Genomic DNA, 20,121 nt, shown 5'->3' on the forward strand with positions numbered 1-20,121 from the left:
GGTGCCAAATAAAATGCAATTACATCTATGACATGAATGCTGTGAACCTCAGTGCTCAATACAGACTTGGAGCCAGATGTATATAAAAGGCTTTTGCCATTTTGTTTCTATGGGAACAAAACTTTCTACACTGCCTCCCCAATAAAGTTGCCCAAATCTAATACAGCTTAATTTAAACAATAAAATGTTCAGCAATGACATCAAACTACAATAAACAATGGTGATATGGGGACGTGGGATTGATGAAGGGAAAATACCTTTGAAGGCTGGAGCGTACTTTATCATGAATCAATGATAGTTGCAAGAAACACGCTGGTTGTAAAAGAATTTTTTTTTTCTTATCACAGGTAGTTGTTGTACTTATGGGGTATTTTTTGCTGTAAACTGCTTTTTTAAACACCTAGTTTAGACTCATTTATGAATCTTCTGCACAATGCATTATTTCTTGTCACTTTTCCTGTTTTCTTCCACCTCCTGTCTACAGATAACAGATGCACTTACTGCCGTTGCACTGTACCTGGCAGTCCAGGACTTTAACAAGGCCATGGTAAGCAGTCTTCAAGCCGTGTGATTTCCAAAGCAAGCCAAAATGCATTGTGGTCTATTAAAACATGCCGTTTGGTTTTAGATGTAAATAGTCTTGTATTTCTCTTTGTTTTTTTTGTTTCTTTTTTGCAGTTTCAAAAGCAGAAACTGCAGCTCGAGCTGAACAAATATGCTCCAGACACGACAGAACTCTTGTTGACACCTTTGGACATGTATTATATTCCTCTGAAAGTAGCAGTATTGTAAGTGTTAAAAGCTATCCTTTTTAGTTTTCCCTGGCAGTTTCTGCCTCTTCCCAGCTCCTACAAAGACCAGTACCATGAGCCTTCATTTGCAACTCCCTGGGGCTTTTCTCATGTAACTCAGCTAGTTCAGCAACCCCCCTCAGCCAGGGGCAACAGATTGCAGCTGTCTCTGAACACCTTGGGGCTGACCAGTTACTATTCTTTTGGCGCAGTGGCTAGAATTCCATTCTTTCTGGGGTTACAAATGGGGCTTCCACAGCAGTCTTGGCAGAGGCCATGCGCTGGAATGGAACCCAGATCTCTGAGCTGACCGGGCATTTATTTTTAACAAGTCTCAAGATGGTCATTATATATTCAGTACCTTGATCATTATGGATTCAGTAAATCGCACCATTCTATAAAGGGTATTTGCACTTTATAGAATAGTGCCTAATCCAGTCCTAACTTAAGGCACCTGCTCTTATTCCTGCTGAAACCGGGTGTAACCCTTAATTGTTCTATCTGTCTCCTGTCTTATCTAGATTGTAAGCTCTTTGAGCAGGGACTGTCTTTTTGTGTATGGTGTGCAGCGCTGCGTATGCCTTGTAGCACTTTAGAAATGATAAGTAGTAGTAGTAACTGCCGGCATCTAAATTAGGCGTGGATCTGGCGTATTCTGTAAAAGTGTGTGTAACTCTTCCTAAATACGCCCCCTTGAAATTACACGCTGTAGGAGTTACACATCGTTATTTATTTTTTTTGTTACATTTGTACCCCGCGCTTTCCCACTCATGGCAGGCTCAATGCGGCTTACATGGGGCAATGGAGGGTTAAGTGACTTGCCCAGAGTCACAAGGAGCTGCCTGTGGCGGGAATCGAACTCAGTTCCTCAGTTCCCCAGGACCAAAGTCCACCACCCTAACCACTAAGCCACTCCTCCACTGTTGCTACTATTTGAGATTCTACATGGAATGTTGCTATTCCACTAGCAACATTCCATGTAGAAGTCGGCCCTTGCAGATCACCAATGTGGCCGCGCAGGCTTCTGCTTCTGTGAGTCTGACGTCCTGCACGTACGTGCAGGACGTCAGACTCACAGAAACAGAAGCCTGCGCAGCCTTCTACATGGAATGTTGCTAGTGGAATAGCAACATTCCATGTAGAATCTCCAATAGTAGTAACATTCCATGTAGAATCTCCAATAGTAGTAACATTCCATGTAGAATCTCCAATAGTAGCAACATTCCATGTAGAATCTCCAATAGTAGCAACATTCCATGTAGAATCTCCAGTTGTAGAATCTCCAGTAGTAGCAACATTCCATGTAGAATCTCCAGTTGTAGCAACATTCCATGTAGAATCTCCAGTAGTAGCAACATTCCATGTAGAATCTCCAGTAGTATCTATTTTACTTTTGTTACATTTGTACCTCGCGCTGTCCCACTCATGGCAGGCTCAATGCGGCTTACATATACAGGTGCTTATTTGTACCTGGGGCAATGGAGGGTTAAGTGACTTGCCCAGAGTCACAAGGAGCTGCCCGTGCCTGAAGTGGGAATTGAACTCAGTTCCCCAGGACCAGAGTTCACCACCCTAACCACTAGGCCACTCAATGTGTGCGAAACTCCCAATCAAGGCCAATTAACCTCAGTTGATTTTTTAGCAGCCAGTTATTGGCGCTCATTGGCTCATTAATCAAGTTGCATTCGCAACTTTTGTCGCCATTTACAGAATCTGGGTGTATGTGACAGAGAGGGGCATTTTCGATATGCTTGAAGATCAGTGGGGGCTATTCGGAGACGTTTGACCTTGCTAGGGGTACACCACAGAGCTGTCCTCTGTCCCCGCTGTTTTCCCTCGCGATTGAGCCCTTTGCCCAGTGGGTGCGGGAGCGAGAGGAAATTAAGGGGCTCATGGTAAGGACCGTAAGCTTAGTCTCTTTACAGATGATGTCTTGTTCACCCTGACTAACCCCCAGGAATCCTTGGTGGCAGTAGTACAAGAATTGGAAGTCCGTTGCTGTGTGTCGGGGTTTCGAGTGAACATGACTAAGTTGGAGACTCTTAATATATCCTTGACATTGGGGGAGGTTGCTGCCCTGAAAGTGCAGTTTCCATTTCAGTGGGTTAAATTGTCCATTAAGTACTTGGGGTTTCTAATAGGGAAACGGGTACTAATTTGTATGATTTAAATGATATACCCCTCTGGCGGCAGTATGGTAGGGACCTGGAAGGATGGACTCGGCTTAGTTTATCCTGGGTGAGGAGCATTGACCCGATTAAAATGATGGTTTTGCCCCGGCTACTTTATCTTTTTTTTTTTCTATACTGCCTGTGGGGGTTCCGGAGTGGGCCTTGTTCAGCAAATGTTGTTCCACTTCATTTGGGTGGGTCGTCACCCGTGTGTAGTCCAGCAGGTCATGTGGGTTCATAGGCAGGAGGGAGGGCTAAAGGTACCCAATGTAAAGAAAAAAAAAATTACCAGGCCGCACAACTTCCGGCCTTATTTGCTTGGCAGGCACGTGAAATTAAGCAATGGGTGGAGCTGGAGCAAGAGGAAAGGGATGATGTACACTTGAAGCATTTACCATGGCAGCCTTGAAGTCGTATGCGTGGGGTTAGAGATTGGAGGCCCCTATAGAAATCTCACCATGAGGGTTTGGAGGCGGCTGCAAAAGGGGTTATTGGGTATTTTTGTTATGTGTCCCTTCGTTATAATGTGTACTTTTGCCCCAGGAAGGCTCAAGCTTTGTTTTTTAGGTAGGAACAGGGTGCTGAGGAATATCTTTTCTTTATTATTATTATTAGCATTTGTATAGCGCTACCAGATGCACGCAGCGCTGAACACCTGATACAAAGAGACAATCCCTGCTCCCTATCTGCAAGTGAAGCATAATCTTTGCAGTACATTCCTCATGCAGGATTTGCAGCGAGGGAAAAGTGATTTTGAGAAGTTGCTGGGTCTGGTTGTCAAAAGGGGGCACCATCCCAAATTCTTGTTTAAATTGTAGAGGAGAGTGCAAAACTGAAATATATGCAGGCTTGGAAGACTGATTTGGGGAAAGTTCCGAGAGTGACTGATTGGGGAGAAGTTTGGGAATGTCTAGATATAAGGTGCTCATGAGATGGTATTGTACCTCCACTACACTCGTGAAAATGTATGGTGCTGGGACCGATTAGTGTTGGAGGGGATGTGGGCTCAAAGGGATATATGGACTTATGTAGTGGTTCTGTCCAGTCTTATTGGTGGCAGGTGTTTGCAATGTTTTCTCAGATGTTCCAGAAGGAGCTTTGTTAAATATGAGGGTGGCAACGTTGGACAATGGGGAAGATGCTCTGTTGCGGTTGGGTATGACCTGCAGCTAAGGTGGTGCTGGTGAACCAATGGAAGTATTGTATTCCACCAGGTCAGCCCCAGGTGGTAAAGAAAGTGGACCAGCGCTGTGCAATTGGTCACCATAAGCTGCCCTCATTTGAGAGGAGTTCATGTTGCAGAGAAGGGCGACAAAAATGATAAAGGGGATGGGATGACTTCCCTATGAGGAAAGGCTAAAGCGGCTGAGGGGAGATATGATAGAGGTCTATAAAATAGTGAGTGGAGTTGAACGGGTAGATGTGAAGCGTCTGTTCATGCTTTCCAAAAATACTAGGACTAGGGGGCATGCGATGAAGCTACAATGTAGTAAATTTAAAACGAATCGGAGAAAATGTTTCTTCACTAAATGTGTAATTAAACTCTGGAATTCGTTGCCAGAGAATGTGGTAAAGGCGGTTAGCTTAGCGGAGTATTAAAAAGGTTGGGACGGCTTCCTAAAGGAAAGGTCCATAGACCGTTATTAAATGGACTTGGGGAAAATCCACTATTTCTGGGATAAGCAGTATAAAATGTTTTGTACATTTTTGGGATCTTGCCAGGTATTTGTGACCTGGATTGGCCACTGTTGGAAACAGGATGCTGGGCTTGATGGACCTTTGGTCGGAACCAGTATGGCAATACTTATGTACTTCCAGAATTGGAAGGTTAATAACTTCTGTTTGAGTTCCTTATGCTTGTATTGTATGTTTTGGAAAGGAGGATTGAAGGGGTGGGGGATGTAAGGGGAGGGTGCACTGAAGGACTCATTATACATCTGTTGTTTCTTCTTTTTGTGTGGGGTGTTTTTGCTTTATTCAATAATCTTCAGTTAAAAAAAAATGCACCTGTGGGCAGAAAATGAAATGAAGACAGGGTGAAAATGTTTCAGATCAAAATCAGCGTCAGACTTGCCCAGTAGGAATGTCGAGGAGTAGCCTAATGGTTAGAGCAGCAGCCTGAGAATCGGGAAAGTCTGGTTCAAATCCCACTCAGCTGCTTGATATTCAGCAAGTCACTTTACGCTCCATTGCCTCAGGTACAGACTTAGATTGTAAAGCCCTCCAGTGACAGGAAAATAATGCACATAGTTCACAGTCACGATTTATAATCTATCTTCCTCTGTCTTGCAGCATGAAATAAACAAGTACTGAATGGTGCACAGGGCAAGGCAGAGAAAATAGCTGTAATGCTAAAGAGAAAAATCCTTTTAAGATTTAAGATACTCAGAACTGTACTTGCTGGAGAGAAGCAGGAAGAAAAGGGGATTTTGGTAGAAACATTCAGCCATCCATCAGGTTTCAGTAAAGCACAAAATGACATTTTTCCATAAAAGGTTATCAATAGAAATCAAACAAAATAAAACATGGAAAAGGAAATAAGATGATACCTTTTTTATTGGACATAACTTAATACATTTCTTGATTAGCTTTCGAAGGTTGCCCTTCTTCGTCAGATCGGAAATAAGCAAATGTGCTAGCTGACAGTGTATATAAGTGAAAACCTTCAAGCATTACTATGACAGTAAAATAGATACCATTGGAGATTCTACATGGAATGTTGCTATTCCACTAGCAACATTCCATGTAGAAGGCTGCGCAGGCTTCTGTTTCTGTGAGTCTGACGTGCAGGACGTCAGACTCACAGAAGCAGAAGCCTGCGCGGCCACATTGGTGATCTACAAGGGCCGACTTCTACATGGAATGTTGCTAGTGGAATAGCAACATTCCATGTAGAATCTATAGAAATCAAACAAAATAAAACATGGAAAAGAAAATAAGATGACACCTTTTTTATTGGACATAACTTAATACATTTCTTGATTAGCTTTCGAAGGTTGCCCTTCTTCCTCAGATCGGAAATAAGCAAATGTGCTAGCTGACAGTGTATATAAGTGAAAACATTCAAGCATTACTATGACAGTCTGACAGGGTGGGAGGATGGGGGTGGGTCGGAGGTATGCATGGGGACATCAAAGCATATCATTGATATTCTAACAGGATGGGTGTGGATAGGTGAGGGGTGGGGTGATCAACAGAGACATAGAGCTTTATGGTTTATAATGCGCTAGGAACCCCAGATCCTTGTTAAGTCCTTTCTGTTGGGTGTTAAAATATTCAATCATTCTGACTTACCCCTCTCCATAAAAGGAAAAACCCAACTACAAAAGGGCATAATATGAAATTGATGGGAAGGAGTCTTGAAAGAACTATTCTAGGCATCCACCACCCTCATAACTGACCAGCGGAGGCAGTAGTGAGCAAACCATGATAAAATATACCTAGTAAATGATGGCTGATAAAGACCTACATGGTGACCAGAGCCACATCCGCCACCTGTACAGGCTACACTCTTTCAATCATGAACACTGGCATCACAAACAGAACAATTGGCAAGCCATCGAAGTCCACTCCAGCCATTTTGTGGGGATCTGGATTTGGCTCCCATCGTCTTTCAATTTTAGCTCTACATTCAGGTACACTAGGTATTGTATTTTCCTGTCCCTGGGGGGTCTTAAAATCTGTACCTGAGACAATGGGAGGGTTAAGTGATTTGCCCAAGGTCACAAGAGCAGCAGCAGGATTTGAACTCTGGCTTCTCTGGTTCGTAGTCTGCTGCTTTAACCAATTAGATGAGTCATCCACTCTAAGCATACAGGGTATATAAAGGGACCAGTTCTAAAAGAAATGGAATCCTGGATGTTAGCTTGACATGACTCCTTGTTCAGCCCAGAACATTAAAGGTGACTGTTTTGGGGCTCCCAGCGAAGTGGCGAAGTCAACTAGAATGGAGTGATGATAAAACTTTGGAATATTCTCAGGTTGCTTTGCTTGAGCAGCAGGCCTATATTGGCTACACTTCCCAGATAAAGGCAAACAGGATAAAACTGATCTGCAGTTTGTAAGGCTGATAGAGAGATCCCCAAATAGATTAGTATTTGCAATGACCATTTATCATGTTAGATTATTCCTGCAAGAAGAATATAGAAAGTGCCGAATCTGGCTAATTCATTTGCAGCAACTTTCTTATATAATAAAACTCACCCTCAACGTTCTGACGACACTTCCGTCACTTCCTTCAAGACGGGTTCGAAGGGTTCGTGGTGGTGAAGCCACCGAAATCGCCAAGTCTTGGGGCCCCGCCCTCGCGTCAAACGTGATGACGTCGAGGGTGGAGCAATGGCGTCACACACCGAGGGCGGAGCAATGGCGTACGGTGCGTTCAGGAGGTGTGGAGCAATGGCGTCAGAACGACGAAGGGGTCGGTAGGTAGATAGGGAGCGGGGGGGGCGTTGGGGAGGAAAACCTTGCTAGCGCCTGTTTCATTTGCTCCAGAAATGGGCCTCTTTTACTAGTAAATTTATATTACAATTTAACTGAACAAGGTATCTCTCTCACTCAGGATGTAGTTCAGGAGACTGACTGGAAGGGTCAAACATGTTACAGGGGTGACCAAGGTGAATGTAGTGCTTGACCTTTTTGAAAAAAGATTTTTAACTTGATATTTTTATTTGCTTTTATATATTGTTTCTTGTGATCTTATTGTAAACTGCTTTTGTAATCTTGGGAGAAGTGATATAAGCCTGAAAAATAAAATAAATTATATTGAAAGTCTGTCAGCCGAGGGATGGTTGAGGGAAAATAGCTTCATCGCTTGTGGTTGGCCAATGTGCCTACATATTCCTGGGTAGGGGGTTTAGTAAAGGGGGGAAAAATAGAAGGGCTGACTCCAAGGCTTAGGAAGGAAGGATTTTCTGCCTCTCTGGGCCATTTGACCCAGAACATAACAGAAGATGTGTCATGTTGTGGCCCTCAGTAGCAAAGAATCGCTAAAGAACAATACAACACACGTTCCCAGAAGAGGCTTCATTCCAGCACTTGGGCTGGCGAGGGTCTCTCACTCGGGCACCCCATCCAGACAAAAGATTTGAAAAGGGCAGCTCAGAAAGGGGAAAGGCCAAAAAGATCATCTTGGGGACTGTCTTGTGCATGCATGAAAAGTTTTATCAATTCTCAGTGCATCTGACCAAGGTTTCCTTTAACTTTCAGTTACCTGTTAAATCCTTACACCATGCTGGCTTGTGTTGCAAAATCTACCTGTGCCATCAACAACACTATTCTGGCCTTCTTTATCTTGGCTACAGTTAAAGGTAAGGACCGAAGGACCCATTTGATTCTTCTTTTTGTGTGGGGTGTTTTGCTTTATTCAGTAATCTTCAGTTAAAAAAAAAAATGCACCTGTGGGCAGAGAATGAAATGAAGACAGGCTGAAAATTTTTCAGATCAAAATCAACGTCAGACTTGCCCAGTAGGAATGCCGGGGAGTAGCCTAATGGTTAACTAGATTTGTCCAAACTCTCTGCCAGTAAAATCACAACAGTTAGCATGGATGCGCAGATGACTCGAAGGCAGCTTTGCTTGTTTTTCATTTTCTAACAGGAAGCCTCTTTTGGGTCTAGCATGTGCAACTCCCCAAAGGTGGGATGAACTGGTCTGGTCTATTCTTCTGCCTTCTCATGTGTTACCAAAAAGTTTTGTAGTAGCGCAAAAGCAGTAAATGACCACTTGTTTTCCCTCGGTAGCTTTGCTGCCTTTAAATAAAGTATCAAACATATAAACGGCGAGTGACCGTACTCACTCGCAAATGCGCAGTAGAGACTTCCCTCTCTGTCCCACCCCCGCGTCAATACGTGATGACGGGGGGGGGGCGGGACAGAGAGGGAAACTGCGCCGCCGAGGTTGCTACCGCTCCCCCCCCCCCACTCGGAGTCGCCGCCGCCACCCCTCCACCCGGCCCGGGCCCTCTCTTCCCTTCTGAACTTACACATCCATTCGCCGAACGCAGCAACGCACGTCAGCTGAGCTGCAGTGAGCCCTTCCTTCTTTGCCTGTGGCCCCGCCCTCCTGTGACGTAACATCAGCGAGGGCGGGACACACACAGGCAGAGAAGGAAGGGGCAGCTCAGTTGATGTGCGTTGCTGCGTTCGGCGAATGGATCTGTAAGTTCAGAAGTGAAGAGAGGGCCCGGACCAGGTGGAGGGGTGGCGGCGGCGACGACTTCGAGGGGGGGGGAGCGGTGGCGACTTCGCGGGGGGGGAGGGGAGCGGTGGTGACCGCGGGGGGAGGAAAACCTCAATACCAGCCCGTTTTTACGGGCTCAACGGCTAGTATTATATATTTTCAAAAACTCCCCGTCAAAAAATGAGATCTGAGCTTTTAGATGTTTTTGGAGGCCTCTTTATCGGAGGATTCTGAGAGAGACTTTTTTTGTTTGTTTTTAATTCGTTTCTAAACTGGATTTGAACACAGTAATGAAATTATATTTCCATAATTCCCAGAAACCTTTCTTTGGAAAGAGAGTTTGGATGTACTTGGATGTGATGAGACAAACTCTGGGAGAATAAAAGCTTTTTTTTGTTGTTGCTTTAAGACAGGAAACTTTGTCATTAGGGGCATTGTTTCTTTTGGGCTGTCCTTGTAAACTCAAGGATGTATATGGGCACCAAATGTAAGAGCTACTGAACTATGTTGGGTTTCAACCCTTGGAAGTAGAGAGGTGTGGTATCCGTGTTAGTCCACTCTTAAAGGTTATCAATAGAAATCAAACCAAATAAAACATGGAAAAGAAAATAAGATGATACCTTTTTTATTGGACATAACTTAATACATTTCTTGATTAGCTTTCGAAGGTTGCCCTTCTTCCTCAGCTCGGAAATAAGCAAATGTGCTAGCTGACAGTGTATATAAGTGAAAACATTCAAGCATTACTATGACAGTAAAATAGATACCATTGGAGATTCTACATGGAATGTTGCTACTACTGGAGATTCTACATGGAATGTTGCTACAACTGGAGATTCTACATGGAATGTTGCTACAACTGGAGATTCTACATGGAATGTTGCTATTCCACTAGCAGCATTCCATGTAGAAGGCTACGCAGGCTTCTGTTTCTGTGAGTCTGACGTCCTGCACGTACGTGCAGGACGTCAGACTCACAGAAGCAGAAGCCTGCGCGGCCACATTGGTGATCTACAAGGGCCGACTTCTACATGGAATGTTGCTAGTGGAATAGCAACATTCCATGTAGAATCTATAGAAATCAAACCAAATAAAACATGGAAAAGAAAATAAGATGATACCTTTTTTATTGGACATAACTTAATACATTTCTTGATTAGCTTTCAAAGGTTGCCCTTCTTCCTCAGCTCGGAAATAAGCAAATGTGCTAGCTGACAGTGTATATAAGTGAAAACATTCAAGCATTACTATGACAGTAAAATAGATACCATTGGAGATTCTACATGGAATGTTGCTACTACTGGAGATTCTACATGGAATGTTGCTACAACTGGAGATTCTACATGGAATGTTGCTACTATTGGAGATTCTACATGGAATGTTGCTATTCCACTAGCAACATTCCATGTAGAAGGCTACGCAGGCTTCTGTTTCTGTGAGTCTGACGTCCTGCACGTACGTGCAGGACGTCAGACTCACAGAAGCAGAAGCCTGCGCGGCCACATTGGTGATCTACAAGGGCCGACTTCTACATGGAATGTTGCTAGTGGAATAGCAACATTCCATGTAGAATCTATAGAAATCAAACAAAATAAAACATGGAAAAGAAAATAAGATGATACCTTTTTTATTGGACATAACTTAATACATTTCTTGATTAGCTTTCGAAGGTTGCCCTTCTTCCTCAGATCGGAAATAAGCAAATGTGCTAGCTGACAGTGTATATAAGTGAAAACATTCAAGCATTACTATGACAGTAAAATAGATACCATTGGAGATTCTACATGGAATGTTGCTACTACTGGAGATTCTACATGGAATGTTGCTACAACTGGAGATTCTACATGGAATGTTGCTACAACTGGAGATTCTACATGGAATGTTGCTATTCCACTAGCAGCATTCCATGTAGAAGGCTACGCAGGCTTCTGTTTCTGTGAGTCTGACGTCCTGCACGTACGTGCAGGACGTCAGACTCACAGAAGCAGAAGCCTGCGCGGCCACATTGGTGATCTACAAGGGCCGACTTCTACATGGAATGTTGCTAGTGGAATAGCAACATTCCATGTAGAATCTATAGAAATCAAACCAAATAAAACATGGAAAAGAAAATAAGATGATACCTTTTTTATTGGACATAACTTAATACATTTCTTGATTAGCTTTCAAAGGTTGCCCTTCTTCCTCAGATCGGAAATAAGCAAATGTGCTAGCTGACAGTGTATATAAGTGAAAACATTCAAGCATTACTATGACAGTAAAATAGATACCATTGGAGATTCTACATGGAATGTTGCTACTACTGGAGATTCTACATGGAATGTTGCTACAACTGGAGATTCTACATGGAATGTTGCTACAACTGGAGATTCTACATGGAATGTTGCTACTATTGGAGATTCTACATGGAATGTTGGTATTCCACTAGCAACATTCCATGTAGAAGGCTACGCAGGCTTCTGTTTCTGTGAGTCTGACGTCCTGCACGTACGTGCAGGACGTCAGACTCACAGAAGCAGAAGCCTGCGCGGCCACATTGGTGATCTACAAGGGCCGACTTCTACATGGAATGTTGCTAGTGGAATAGCAACATTCCATGTAGAATCTATAGAAATCAAACCAAATAAAACATGGAAAAGAAAATAAGATGACACCTTTTTTATTGGACATAACTTAATACATTTCTTGATTAGCTTTCGAAGGTTGCCCTTCTTCCTCAGATCGGAAATAAGCAAATGTGTTAGCAGATAGTGTGTGTGTGTGTATATATATATATATACTGCATTTTATTTTCTCTCCAGGCAATGCTATTCTCAGTGCCATATTTCTGGCCTTAGCAACGTTTCAGTCCCTGTATCCACTCACATTGTTTGCACCAGCTCTTCTATATCTGCTACAGGTCAGTATAAACGTGCTGATGTATTAAAACCCGGGATGAAAGAACAAATCTCCCTCTGGCATTCTCAGCAGAGAGGTCTATAACACTAGCTGCAAATGGGAACATGGATCAAAGTTCTTTAACCGAAGTGTAGGAGGGTTAACTTTCAAAAGCCATTGACCTGGATAAATTGGCTTCCTTAAAATTGTCTGCTGTTTTCCCAGGTAAAAATATCTACTACTACTACTACTACTTAGCATTTCTATAGCGCTGCCAGGGTTACGCAGCGCTGTACAAATTTAGACAAGGGGAGGGACAGTCCCTGCTCAAGCGAGCTTACAATCTAAAGAGAAGTCCTACAGAATTCCAGATAGTTCCCTTGGCTACAGCTATCCACCAATATTAGCAGCACTATTTGGTTAGTACCCATGAATATCATTAGACTGTATCTCAGTACTACCCAGATAGTACCAGGGAGGTACAGAAGCGGAGCCGGAAATAGTGGCGATATTCAATCCGCTACCGGATCACTATCTGAGTAAAGTTAGGACAGCCAGGGCTTTTCAGAGGTCCAGGCCAGTGCATCTTAGGAGGCCCCAGAGCCCAGAAATGATAATTTGAGGGTGGTGTGGGGGGGTCTGATTATAGGATCAGTTAAGACAGGTTTTTTTGCTGGTGTGAAAAGTTGTTTAAATTAAGGAAACACCCAGCAGCCAAATTCTAGGTTCAGTTAAACACTTTTTCCAAATGGATGCTTCTTTTCTGCATTCAGCCCATTGTTCTCCAACTACTGGTGTTATCATCTAATCTCCGCTAAGCTTGTTAAAACTTGGCTTCACCTCTGGACTATAATTTGGAATGCTCTCTGCAGGTGCAGGCCAGTGAAAACATTGAGGGTCCCTGGTTTATGTGATTTTACTATTTGCTTTTTCTTTTTATTGCAGAAGGAATACATCCCAGTGAAATTGAAAAGCCAAAACTTCTGGCTTTACACCTCCCAGTACAGTGTGATGTATCTGGGCAGTCTGGGGGTCCTTGTCTGTCTGTGCTTCTTCCTCCTCCACTCCTGGGATTTTATTCCCTCGGTTTATAGCTTTATGTAAGTAACGTGGGTGTTTTTGATGATTAAACTTGCTAATTCCCCGCAACGAGCCATAAATAAGAGTGTATTATTGTTATTAACATTTGTATAGCGCTACCAGACACACGCAGCGCTGAACACCTGACATAGAGAGACAGTCCCTGCTCAATAGAGCTTACAATCTAAAAATAACACAGACAGACAAGACAATTAAGGGCGAGGGAAGTACTGGGTGAGAAGGAACAAGGGGAGGTAATTGAGTAGTAGTAGTGTACAGTAGAAGTTTGTTATAAGGGACTTCTGGGGACTGATAAAAATTGTCCCTTATAGCCAAACTGTGCATTAATGAACTTGTCTACTCAAACACAGCTCACAGCCTTCTGTTTCATCCTCTGTTTATTGTTAACAACCAAATGTACAGTATATGTAAATGCAAAGAAGTTTCACACTTGCATTTCAGCTAAAAGAGATGTTTAAGACAGTTCACTCATAGCGCAACTGCCATGTGAGTCTTATATACGTGGTTCAACGAAGCCTTGGGACTGTATGAAATGATCTCTTATAACTAAGTCTGCTATAACCAAACTGAAATACATGGGATGTCCTTTTCTCTCAGCCAGGACTAAAGATTTAGTCCACTATATCCGAGCATCCATTATAATCAGGGTCCGTTATAACGAAGCTCTGCTGTATGAGTGATGAAACTTGCTAGGAAATGGATTTGAAGAAAGTTGAAATAACTATTCTCTTGCGAAGTTTCTGCTGTAATGTATAGGTAAAGTTATGCTGAAGTTCTGTTTGTTTAAAGCCAAAGACAAATTGTGGGGCCTCTGATGAGGATAAAGTAGAGACAATTATCTTTTTGTTCCTGCTGCTGAATCTTGTTTCTGGGTTTCTCATGTGTCTCAATGCAGTATGGAGTAGTTTGAAATACTAAGGACTTCGGGCAGCTGCAGATAGATGAGAAACTTGTTCGCAGCTAATTTTCCCTCCCGTTTTGCTACCGATAGAAATGGGAAACCACACATACAGTGATGTTCCCCCTTTCTCCTTTTTGCGGCTTGGGGGTGTGATGTACGTATGTTGCATGATGTGTGTATATATATATATATATATATATATATTTTTTATTACATTTGTATCCCGATCTTTCCCACTCATGGCAGGCTCAATGCAGCGGGCAATGGGAGGGTTAAGTGACTTGCCCAGAGTCACAAGGAGCTGCCTGTGCCGGGAATCGAACTCAGTTCCTCAGGACCAAAGTCCACCACCCTAACCACTAGGCCACTCCTCCACTGTTGCTACTATTTGAGATTCTACATGGAATGTTGCTATTCCACTAGCAACATTCCATGTAGAAGTCGGCCCTTGCAGATCACCAATGTGGCTGCGCAGGCTTCTGCTTCTGTGAGTCTGACGTCCTAAAACGTGCAGGACGTCAGACTCACAGAAACAGAAGCCTGTGCAGCCTTCTACATGGAATGCTGCTAGTGGAATAGCAACATTCCATGTAGAATCTCAAAGAGTAGCAACATTCCATGTAGAATCTCCAATAGTATCTATTTTATTTTTGTTACATTTGTACCCTGCACTTTCCCACTCATGGCAGGATCAATGCGGCTTACATGGGGCAATGGAGGGTTAAGTGACTTGCCCAGAGTTACAAGGAGCTGCCTGTGCCTGAAGTGGAAATCGAACTCAGTTCCTCAGTTCCCCAGGATCAAAGTCCACAACCCTAACCACTAGGCCACTCCTTCATGGGAACATTTTTATATAGGTGCTTATGGATGTGGAGCTGGTTTGTGTGCATGAGGTGGGGGGGGGTGTTTTTCGGGGACGATTTATGCATGGGTGTCAGGGGGTGTGGGGTTTGTATGGCTTGTCTCTCTTTGTGATGGGAATCTGTACTGCACACTTTTCTCCCTTACATCCTCCATTTTCTGTTCAGTTCCCCCTCTTCTCAGCCACTATTTCTTTCCTCAGTTCAACTCCTACCAGCTCTGCTTCAAGTGGCAGGGCACAGAGTCCAGCCTGTTTGCGTTGCCTGCTACTTCTGCTGGTGGCAATTGAGGAAAGGGTCCCTGCTGGCACACTGCTTCCAATACTGCATGGTTTTTTTTTTCTCTTTCACTGCCCCTCTGCTATTCATGGGTGCTGAAGCTTGGCCCTCTGCCCCCCAGTTTCAGTCCTCCTCCTGTAATGTATATCTGCATTTGTGCGTATACATGTACTGACTCTCTACAACAGGCAACTGTCTTGTGAATTGCCCCTAGCTGTGGTTAAACGCAGTATTTGAGAAGGAACTCGGACGTATGAACTTTAAGCAAGAACTGTTATACCCGGGATGAGTTAGGAGGGTATAAAAACTGGGGGAGAGGGAGCACCCTGAAAAATTGTAGAGGAAGATGTACCATTGTATAGCTCATAAAGAGAACTGAGGAAGGGTACTGTTGGGTCAAAAATAAATTGAATCAACTAATTTAGTGACCCTATAAGAGTTACTGCCTAGGCCTTCCCTTTCCAAATGTAAATGTTGAAGAAGGGCCTCAGTGGTTCCTATTTATCGTCCTCGTTAACAGGATGCTTATGCAAATGTTAAAAAAATGCACCTTAGAAAGGCAACGCAGGCATTGGGGCTTTTATAGTTGGCTTGGACGGTAACCTTGAATAGTGCGCCAATGCTCTTGTACAAATTTTACACCTACCCTACTGCACACATGTACTTATGTATTTTATAACGTCTGTGAGAAAAGTCATATGTAGATGCAGAGATTTATTTATTTATTTATTACATTTGTACCCCGCGCTTTCCCACACATAGCAGGTTCAATGCGGCTTACATAGTAAATAGAATTACAAGTTTTGAATGAGAATATTACAAATTGTAGCAAACATAGTAATAGGTTTTAAGAATAGGTGAATTGACCATGGAAAGGTAAACAAGGAATGATAGGCAAAAGGAAAGAGATTGGGGGGGGGGGGGGTAAGGTGTAGGGAAGATGGAGACGAGAAGACTGGGGGATGAGTATAAGGAGTTTGGGAGGCATGGTATAAGGTATAATCATCTTCAGAGCAGGAGTAGTGTGGGTGGGCTTATAAGGTTAGGTTGGGTCGTTAGGGTAAGCTTGCTTGAAGAGATGTGTGTTCAATATTTTTCTGAAGGGTAGATAGTCGTTAATTGTTTGGATGGATCTTGGTAGAGCGTTCCAAAGCTGGCTGCCCAAAAATGAGAAACTGGATGCATAGGAGGCTTTGTATTTAATTGGGTCCCATATTAGGAATTGGTTTAGTGTGTGGTGGAGGCCAAAAAACAAATAGTATGTTTAGATTCAGAACGGGGGTATAGAATAAATCGGAGTATGATGATGGCTCTGTACCAAAGTGTGGTACAACCCTAGACCCTGAGTACAGTTCTGGTCACCCCATTCCAAAAAGGTACAGAGAAGGGCAACCAAAATGTTAAAAGTGGTTGGAACAACTCCCGTATGAGGAAAGGATTAATTGATTAGGGGCTCTTCAGCGTAGAGGAGATACAATAGAAATCTATAAAATGAGTGGGGTGGAACAGGTCAACCCTTTCAAAGAGTACTAAGATGAGAGGTAATAGGTAACACATTTAGAACAAGGGGAAAAAAATTGCTTTTCACTGTGTAGACAGTTGAGATACTGAGGACGAAAGCCATATGGACATTAGAGAATTGTCTCCTTCTTCTTCCAAAGACTCTGCAGAAAGTGCTAAGTGCATAAAAAGCCATTCTTCAGATGGCAGAGGTATGGACCCATGTTTTCCTTCGGAGTCTTTAGGTCATGGAGGCTGTGAATCAGTGCATAGCTGAATTAATGCAAAAAAAAAAAGTGGACATGGCCTGCTTTTGCTCTGAAGGGCTCAATTAAGCTGTGAAATTTGTTGCCAAAAGATATGGTCAATGCAGTTAGGATAGCTGGGTTTAAAAAAACAAAACATTATTAGCCATATAGATTTGGGGAAGTCACTGGGGATGAACTATGAGATATGGATCTACTCTTTGGGATCTTACAGGTACTTGTGACCTGGATTTGACAGACCTTTGGTGTAAACAGGCAGTTCTTATGTTCTTAATTTCTTGGTTCGTTCAATGAAAGACTGCTGGATGTACATCTGAATCACTTTTAAGAGATTGTTTCAAGCGTGGGTATCTTCCCAATATCCTTCTCTATCTCTTTCTCAGCTCAAGCTTTTATTGTAAACTGCTTTGATGCCATTTCGGCGATTGGCAGTTTATCAAATAAAGGACAGTGTGTGTATATAATGTGCATTGGCTTTGCAAGGATAGGACAGGCTCTTGGTTTTGTGTTTTACTTTACTGTCCTGATTTAAAGGTGTTTTTTTTTTTTTGCTGTTTAGAGGCCTCTCAGAGGTTCAGGGCTCAAACTCACCCACGTCATCACAATCTTGTTAGTCTTCTAATTCCTAATAAGCTCTTGCATACTATTAGCATATTTAATTATGTCTTCCCTTTCTTTATTTAACAGTAGTCTTAGCTGACACCAGGTCAAAACGTACATTTGAACAACTGTCAGTTTCTCCAAAGCTGCTCTGTCTTATTTTTAATTATGGCAGCCAGGTTCCTTCCAGATTAAGGTGGACCCCAACTCATTGGAATAGGCCCCTCCCGTCCTAAAACTCCCTCTCCTCCTGATACTCAGATGCCTAGGGCTGGAGGCAGCTTTTCCACCTAGGTTGTACTGAGAGCAGCATATGCTTGACAATTAGCCAGAGTAACATCATTGTGGATTGCAGAGATAGACCTGGGGGGGGGGGGTGGCAGAAGTGGAATAAAAAAAAAAAGGAAAGGGAATACACTGGGTAGATGCGAATTAAGATTCCTGGCACTATAGCCCATTAAGCAAGATACCTGAAGGAAAAGGAGAAAGCTGCAGGTAACAAATCTACTTCTGTCACTTGTATTTTCAGCCTCTCCGTGCCTGACCTGACACCAAATATTGGTCTCTTCTGGTACTTCTTTGCGGAGATGTTTGAACACTTCAGCCTCTTTTTCGTCTGCGTGTTTCAGATCAATGTTTTCTTCTACACGATTCCTCTGGCTGTGAAGCTAAAGTAAGTGGGCTCAGGGTGCTCAGTTCAAGGTGGGTATTTGTATATTTCTACAGTGAAAAGGTTCCTATCAATGCCCTGATGAGGGCAAGGTGCAGATTCTGTGACAATTTCTACCTTTTGTACACAAAAGAGGATTTGCAACGCGCATTCTTTAACCCAGAGGCAGAGTTTGGTCAGGGGAGGGCAAAAACATGGGTAGCTGTAATTTTCAAATTAAAGGGGTACTTTTTTTTGCCCTCCATGCAGAAATAGGAGCTTATCTCATTGTCTGGTGTCGTCGTACTTGATATATGTGTAGGCATTCTGTGAACAGAGGCTGGGTGAAACCGAGGTGGCGTTGCGAGATAGATGTGCATCTCCTTTATAACATTTGTATATCTGCAGACAGGTGGGGCCGCAAGTGCCTGTATCTGCTTTCCAGTGGAGTAATTTTATAAAGGCACATAAGTGTATTAATTATAATAGACAGTCTATTACCTACTATGCCGAGAGAGGTATACGTAACCCTACTTAATCACTTTAACCAGATAAAATAGAATATTAAGAATGGACCATCAAAATGGAAGAACACTTTTTTTTTTGTTTCAACTGTTTTTTTTATTAATAAAATAAATTGGTAACAAGAGAATGACATTACCGGTACAACTTCAGGTATCAAAACCCAGGAAAAAAATTCATAATGTTGCATAGCACAAGGACAGTCATTTATAATATTCACCACACATCTTTGCTTAACTGAGTTACCCACACCCAAATTAAGCCCTTTCTGAGTGATATCAAACCTGAAGCGCAGCCCACAACCTGATGCTCCCCCAAAACATCTATATACCTTCCACATTCTTATTCCTCCCCCTCAATAACTGACGCCAACCTCATACAAAACCTACGACTGCCCCCCCTCCCGAAAGTTACACCCTAGATTCTTAGTGCGCTCCTTCACAAATGGAAGCGAAACAAAACGTGTCAGCTAAGTATCCCCTTCCAATCCAAAGCCCCCAACCCCAACCCTATTCAAGGGGGCATGCTCCCTCCCATGGGAAGAAATTCGCATAAACCCCTCACAGTACATTAAGAATAAGGCTCGGAAGAACACTTGTAATGGTGGTGTCCATAGCGATGACCTTCACCATTACTATTTTATCATAGGTCCATCCGGATTTCAAAATGTTTTATTATGCTGCTTTAAAATATATTTACTGTACCTAACTTCACCATACAACACCAGTGTCCATTAAAATGAGTATCAATAACTTTTATAAGGAGTTGTGAATTGTATATCTAAATCGTCATGTATCTGTTTCAGAATCCTCATCTGAAGTGATAATGTTTTGAATTAGTTCTGCCCCCGGGATATGCAATTCATGACTTCTTTAACAAAAAACATGGCGTCGGTATCTTTCTGTAAGGGTAGCAGTTTAGAATCTTGCCAGGTACTTGTGTCCTGGATTGACCACTGTTGGAAGCAGGATAACTGGGCTGGATGGACTATCGGTCTGACCCAGTATGGCTATTCTTATGTTATGGAAGGTGTCTGAGGAGATGCACGAGTAGGGCCTGGGGCAAAGAAGCAAGGGATGGGTGAGTGCTGGGGTTGGATCTGGAGAATGGGGTAAGGAGACAAAGTGCTGGGGTAAAATCAGTGGGGGGAGTGAACAAGAAAACAGCTGAGTTCAGCCTGGGCAGGAAGGGAGTGAGTGCTGGATTTGTGGAGGGTGAGAATAGTACTGGGGGAGGGAAGGGGGAGAATTGCTAGGGTTAGAAAAATCGAATGCTAAGGGGGGTGGGGGGAGAGAGAGAATGAATCCAGATCAAAGAGGAATGAAACAGGAGAAGGCTGGATAGAAGAAGAAAGGTGATGAGAATCTCACCCAGTGCGGTGCAGTATAGTGCTAGTTTTGTGTGAAACAACAATTATACCTAAA

General features: G+C 43.0%; 1 protein-coding gene across 3 annotated transcripts in view; it reads left to right on the plus strand.

Moving 5' to 3' along the window:
* Positions 1 to 20,121, plus strand: part of PIGU (phosphatidylinositol glycan anchor biosynthesis class U) — a 35,805-nt gene that overhangs the window by 11,247 nt on the left and 4,437 nt on the right. For all 3 annotated transcript variants that reach the window (XM_030211415.1, XM_030211417.1, XM_030211416.1), the window contains exons 5-10: positions 485 to 547; positions 679 to 788; positions 8,171 to 8,271; positions 11,944 to 12,041; positions 12,965 to 13,119; positions 18,056 to 18,199. In XM_030211415.1, the coding sequence (XP_030067275.1) occupies positions 485 to 547; positions 679 to 788; positions 8,171 to 8,271; positions 11,944 to 12,041; positions 12,965 to 13,119; positions 18,056 to 18,199 (671 nt within the window). The remainder of the gene's footprint in view (positions 1 to 484; positions 548 to 678; positions 789 to 8,170; positions 8,272 to 11,943; positions 12,042 to 12,964; positions 13,120 to 18,055; positions 18,200 to 20,121) is intronic.

This window comes from Microcaecilia unicolor, chromosome 8 (genome assembly GCF_901765095.1).
Source record: "Microcaecilia unicolor chromosome 8, aMicUni1.1, whole genome shotgun sequence".
Taxonomy (NCBI): domain Eukaryota; kingdom Metazoa; phylum Chordata; class Amphibia; order Gymnophiona; family Siphonopidae; genus Microcaecilia; species Microcaecilia unicolor.